At 48.0% G+C, this 6,390-nt stretch overlaps 1 protein-coding gene across 4 annotated transcripts in view; it reads right to left on the bottom strand.

The window, feature by feature from the left end:
- ebf1a (EBF transcription factor 1a) overlaps positions 1 to 6,390 on the bottom strand; it is a 54,506-nt gene that overhangs the window by 43,852 nt on the left and 4,264 nt on the right. For all 4 annotated transcript variants that reach the window (XM_031857697.1, XM_031857696.1, XM_031857698.1 and 1 more), the window contains exons 5-6: positions 5,372 to 5,445; positions 3,889 to 3,957 (exon numbers count right to left, since the gene is read on the bottom strand). In XM_031857697.1, coding sequence (XP_031713557.1) covers positions 3,889 to 3,957; positions 5,372 to 5,445 — 143 coding nt within the window. The remainder of the gene's footprint in view (positions 1 to 3,888; positions 3,958 to 5,371; positions 5,446 to 6,390) is intronic.

Raw genomic sequence — 6,390 nt, 5'->3', positions numbered from 1 at the left:
ACACACACACACACACACACACACACACACACACACACACACACACAAATGAGATGGATGAATTAAACATGGGTGGGCTCGGCTTGGGGGGCTGGCAGGGCTGACATAAAGTCAATGACATACATTATTCACTAGCGCACGTTAGCCCAGCCAAGGCAACACATGACCTCTCACCCCAGGAAGTGCATCCAAACATAACAACCAAAACAATGAGGGGGTTCCCCACTACAGAGGTAGGCAAAGAGGGGGAGAGAGAGAGAGACAAACAAGCTGTGCAGCAAAATGCATCAGCTTGGAAAATGCAATCCTCACGACGTTGCAAAGTTTCCTTGTTCCTTCCAGATGTGTCGGGTGATCTAGTGTAAAACCGAAGCAGGTGTAGGCCCATGGCGGCCCGGAGAAACAACAAAAACAGGTCCACAAGGGCTAACTAACTACCCACCGTGAAGCTGAGAGTCAGTCCGTTCCACTGGCTCACAGAACAGGAAATTGTCGGCCATGACATCATCCTCCCCGGGAGGAGCACTTCCTGCCCGACATTCTTCACTCAAGACACACACACACACACACACACGCGAGCCAGGAAATGGCCTCTATCAACACACACACACACTCTCCCGGGGAAATAGCCAGCATCGATGCGGATACACAAGCAAAGACACGCATGCAAGGAAATGGGACACATCAACGGCAGGCTGCAGGAGTGTGTGCAAACGCAAACACACACTCAGAAGCAGCTATAAACCTGAAATAACATCGGCTGTGCATGTAAACTACGCCACCCCCCAACACACACACACACACACACAAACACACACTCTCTTCCTTCAATGGAAAGGGGGACCATGGGAAATGCTGGGCTATCCAGTGGATCCTTATCTGTGGTCACAGAGAGTTTCTCTCCCCCCTCCAGAGAGGCTCTCCCTGCTTGGGGGACACCCTGCGGCAAGCCTGGGGGAGCTGGCCGGGCAGGAAATGGCCACGGGACACAGGTGGTAGAAGGCAGGAGAGGACACATGGGGCCGGAGGGCCGAGATACTAGTCCACAATTAGATGGCTGCAGCAAATGAATGAACAAAAACAGATCTGTGGGGAGACATATCTGAGAAAAGATATGCTGAGAGATGGCAAAGGTGTACACGGGTGAGAGGCAAATGTGCTTGTGATTTGAGGCCCATCCAGGCACATGATAGACTGACTAGCAGTAGCTGCATGTGATTAACCCCACACTAACCAGGAGTGATGGAAGTGGAGTTGCTGGAAGGGGTTAAGGGCTCCCCTCATTTTATCCTGCCTCTGTAAGAGGCTAAAGTGGACCACACATGTATCCCCGGGGAAGATATAGAGAGGCGCACACAAGCCTCTCACCTTTCAGCTGCTTGTCCTGCCCAGTGTCAAGCACAGACACAACACGTCCTGCCAAGGTCTTACTGAATTTCTTAGAATTCACCAACTCGGAGGTTAAATGCATGAAATATGGCACATGTTGTCTTCATCTCCAGGACTGACTGATTCAGATCAGATGGACTGTGAAAATCTGAGACAGTCAGCGATGACAACGCTACATATAAAACTGAATGCCTCTGCTACAGTCCCAAACCAAAGCAGCATGAAAACAGGACAGATTGTGGGGGATGTTTCTTTCAACTCCAGTAAAAATCTAAGAGATGTTAAAGTGCTTTCTGCTATCGTAGCCTAAACAAATATCCTTCATAATTAAAATCTGCCTCGTATTGCTCCTTGCAGACGCTTTAAAGCCCAAACAAATTCACTTTTCGACAGGAGGGGAGATAAAGAGATGGGTGAGGGAGATTTTCCCGGTGAGCGAGTACAGTACCCAGAGCGCTGCCGATCCACACTGTACCAGATTTGTTCTCCTAACAATCAAATAAGTTTCTCATTAGCTGACTTTATTTTTCCTCATTCCTGCGGTTTTGCTGCAGTGGCCTGTTTCTGCCATCTTAACGAGAAAGAGCTAATTAGGCAATCAGACCCATTACTCTTCCAGAAGAGTTAGAGCTAGCCCAGCTAATTAGGGCTGTAAAATCTAATCATCTCTGCAAAACAGCAGAGAGCTAACGAGCCCTTATTTAACGAACTAAACAACTTCAAGGGTGGAGAGAGGCTGTTGATGGTATTTCTTTATGAATTTGAAGGAGGGGAACTCGTGGTAATTGAGTCAGTTTCACCCTCACAGTTGTTTGTTTATGAATCCCTGATTATTACAACTGCCAAGAATATATTGGTACTAAATGGACAAACGTATAAACCCTCCTCTCGTTATTCCCCTTCAGTCCCCCTTTCAAGCAAGCCAACCTCCCCATTCGCTCTCCTCTCACCTGACCTATTTTCCTGTCCAGAAAGAGTGCTCGTTGGAGAGGAAAACAGAGATATTGCTGTTGTTTTCCCTCCCCCTGTTCTAATTTGTTGTTCGTTAATGCTGCCCTCACACCTGAGCCACTGGGCGTCGGGGGAATACTGCCAGCGAGCGGCCACAACACATGCTCAGTGTGGGGAAAGCTGTTCACAGCAGAGATCAGCCTGTTTCGCCAAGGTGGTTCTGCTCAAACTGCGGCAAAACCCGAAGGGAAGGTTTAACCGCGGCGAGTGTAGTGTAGTGGAGCGTCTGAGCCCACTCATGAGAAATTCAACAAGTATGCGCACACGAAAAACAAAAATCAGAAATGTGGCACGGAGTGATGGGCAGGCGAGCTGTCTGAGGCCACGTGGTGGGGTGCAGCTGTCTCAGGGAGCGCTGAGGTGAGGCCTTCCGCTTCACTGGAGCGGAACGAGGGTGACGCACACACACAAACTCGCACACAACACGGACACACAACACACACACACACACACACACACACACACACACACACAGGTAAAGTGTAGCTTTTGACTGCAGCAGCGAGCACAGGACAGCTGTGTTCATCGGGTAGCACAGGTCACTGCCTCATTAACACTCGAATGTGACAAATTCAAATCCTACATAAAACCTAAATAACCTACGATGCGATAATGCAGTTGTTTGGAAAGGTTGAACACAGTCAGAAGAGGCAATACTTTATGGAAAAATCCCTTAAACTTCAGCCTTAAATCTGAAGGCTCTAACAACTGCTCAAGTATAAACAATAATTTCCATCACACTGTGTGTCCACGTGTGCTACATGGACGCACAGGCCGGACCGTAAATCTATGGCTTTTCTTTTTTCCCCCCGACTGACCGTAAATCATGCGAGCTGCTGCATCTGTCAGAGGAAGTTTATGACGGCAGGAGAAAGGTGTACACTCAAAGAAAAGTGTGTGTTTGCAGGAGTGTGTCCATCTGTGTCAAAAGCGGCAGGCAAGCTTCGGTATACCACACCCGGCCCATGGTGAGATTTATACCCAGAAGCACACACACTCACACACACACACACACACATGCCAGGCTGACGCTGTAAACCTAACTGCTCATCAGCTAAATCATCAGCCCAACCACACAAGCACTGTTTGACCACACTTGAAGCAGAGCTCAACTGCTCCGTGATTGCTCCTCCACCTCACACACGTACCGCTGGAATATTATTTACTAGTGTTTCACACATTTTGCGCACAGATACGATTATGGTTGCTTAAACTTTAAACAAGCTGTGGCCTGCTTTATTATGCCTGCAGGTTATGTTTTCTCAGCCAAATAGCATGTGGGAAAGAGCTTTCATCCATTTATTTCACTGGAAATATATATGAAATTTCGTCGTGCTTTTTTTTTTTGTGTTTCTGCAACATCTGCTGCCTGTATATTCTGCACACAGTTCCTGTTCACACCCATCGGCCGTCAAACGTGCTGTGTTTGTGTTCGCGATGACAGCGTGGCATCACGCCGGCCGGGGTCAAAGGGCAAAGTTTGCTTACCTGTCGATGATGACAGGGTCTGATGGGGTCTCGTTCCTGTTGCCGCAACTCTTCTTATCACAGCATCGACTGCAGGGAGGCGAGAGATTAGACAAAGGGGAGTTAGTCACAGACATGTGAACAACAGAGAAATAAAGATAAGGTACATCACAGACAAGGAGGAGGAAGTCAGATGAGCATACAGGAAAGAGAAAGAGGAGTAAAAGGGCGTGAGACTTTGGCAGAGTTTAAGAAGCAACGTGAATTGGATTTCTGCCGGGCTTCCCGAGGTAAGACCGGGGCTCTAGCGCTACAGTAGTTGAGATCAGCGGGGCGATTTTAGGAGAAGTTTGGAGGAGAAGAGCAAAAGCAGGGAGCTTGAATGGGGCTGGAAACAAACTTGAATTAGCCTCCAGGGCTCAGGTTAGCTCCATTTCTGTCAGACATCACACAACCAGACATCTTATGTTCTCTATTTTTCCTCAGCTCTCGTCCCCTCCCTCTATCCCGCCTCTCTCTCTCTCTCTCTCTCTCTCTCTCTCTCTCTCTCTCTCTCTCTTTCAGAAGTGGGTCACAGAGTGGTCCCACTGGACCTGGGGAGTAGTGCATGCTGGGTAGAAGGGGGTTGCATACTGATGTGACGAGTCCTTTCTGAATCATTTGACTGCAGCACAATGTAACAGTGTTGTTGTGTGCCGTCAGCCACCCCCCCCTAATTCCCCCAAAAAGTATCATCGCGTCTACCTTTTCTTCTCTGTCTGCATGTACCTGCATCTGACTACGTGTGTGCATGTGAGAGGAGATGGAGAAAGACACAAAAGAGGGGGAGAGAATGGGGGGAGACAGATTGACCCTCCCCCCCTCTACTTTCTTGAGTCCCTCAGGACGGGAGGCTTGGAGAGCCAGATCAGATTTCTGATCTCGACCGTTTCCTCCAGCATATGAAAACAAGTGGTCTAAATTGCCTTGTGTGATAACCAGGAAGTGGCTACACTTTGCCACTGGCTCTACGTGGTTTTCTAAATGGCTAAATGATGCTATTGTTGATTGTAAATGCAAGCGAAGGCCTGAAGATCTACGCCTGCTTTGGTATATTTGAATCTGTGTGTGTGTGTGTGTGTGTGTGTGAATGCGTGTCTGTATTTTATGTGTAATCCGAGTCTGTCCCCTTCTGCACATAGCTCACTGTCAGGACACAGCAAACTGCATGTATTACACAGACTAAGGAGGATGGGTTTGAGTAATGAGCTTTTCCTTGTCCTAATTAGCTGAACATGAGAGGGATGCACACTCACACTCACACACACACACACACACACACACACACACACACACACACACACACATATCCCTACTAACAGAAATAGGCCAGGGCCCATCTCCCCAACCCACTTTGAGGAAAATGATAAGATTTCTATTGTAATTTAGCGGTGCTCCTCGTGTCTTTGCCCCCTCTTTACACCAACAGATACGCCTCCAATGTGAGAGTAAAGTTTTGTCTTACCTGCACATGATCTCATGGGTCAGCAGGACCCGACACATCTCTGGGTTTTTATCCTGGCCCTCATAGATAATCGCCTGAAGGAAGGAGAGAAAATTGAAATAACAGTGATTTAGATTTTATTTATGTGTGGAATGCTGAAAGGAAAAAAAAAAAAAAGAAGAAGTGAGCCGTGATGCAGGGGCCAATAAAAAAACAGAAAAGTGTGTGTCTTTCATCTGGGAGTAGTGCTGTCTATCCGGCAAATGTGTGTGTCGTGGGAATCCGGTCCTCCTGAACAGGAACGCTCTGTTCTGACAGAGACAGTGAGAGGAAAAAGTGTGTGTGTGTGTGTGTGTGTGCCAGTGCGTGTGTGTACTTCTGCGTGTGCATATGTGTTTGTGCGTGCACGTATGTTTATATGCTGTGTACAGTGAGCAGTTGGGCTGCCAGACTGGAGTATAGTGCACCATCTGGTCCATGCAGCACAGCGTCCAAAAATCTAGTCTGGTTACCCCTCCAACCCCACTCAACATGCTCTCCAGGGCTGTGATCACCGTGCGCACACACACGTGCACGCGCACACACACCGATAAACACGCCAACACAAACACACTCACACAAACAACATCCCCTCCTACTCCTTTCATTCTAAGGCAAACTCTCTTCAAGCCTAATGGCACTAGAGGCAGAATTGGCAAAACAAAAGACCCAATATCAAAACAGCGTTGAAGAGGCTTATTTTCATCGTATCTAAGTCGTCCGAATGGAGAATTCCCTCAGTGTGCGCCAGCCCACATGTGCTGCTCTGTATTTCTTTGTGTGATTGAATTGGCCATAACACACTCTGGGATAGTTTGTTCTGTTTCACATTGAGGAAATGAGGGTCAAGGTCCTCAAAGAGTGAGCTGGCATGCATCACTGTCTCTCTCAAACACTAACACCAACACACAAGCGCTTCTGCACCTCACTGAGATATCCACACAGTCACAGAGCCACACACACACACACACACACACACACACACACACACACACACACAC

This window comes from Anarrhichthys ocellatus, unplaced genomic scaffold, assembly GCF_004355925.1.
Source record: "Anarrhichthys ocellatus isolate YVR2014 unplaced genomic scaffold, GSC_Weel_1.0 scaffold19, whole genome shotgun sequence".
Lineage (NCBI taxonomy): Eukaryota > Metazoa > Chordata > Actinopteri > Perciformes > Anarhichadidae > Anarrhichthys > Anarrhichthys ocellatus.
Note: the sequence above shows the minus strand (reverse complement) of the source record. Positions and strands in the feature narration are given on the sequence as shown.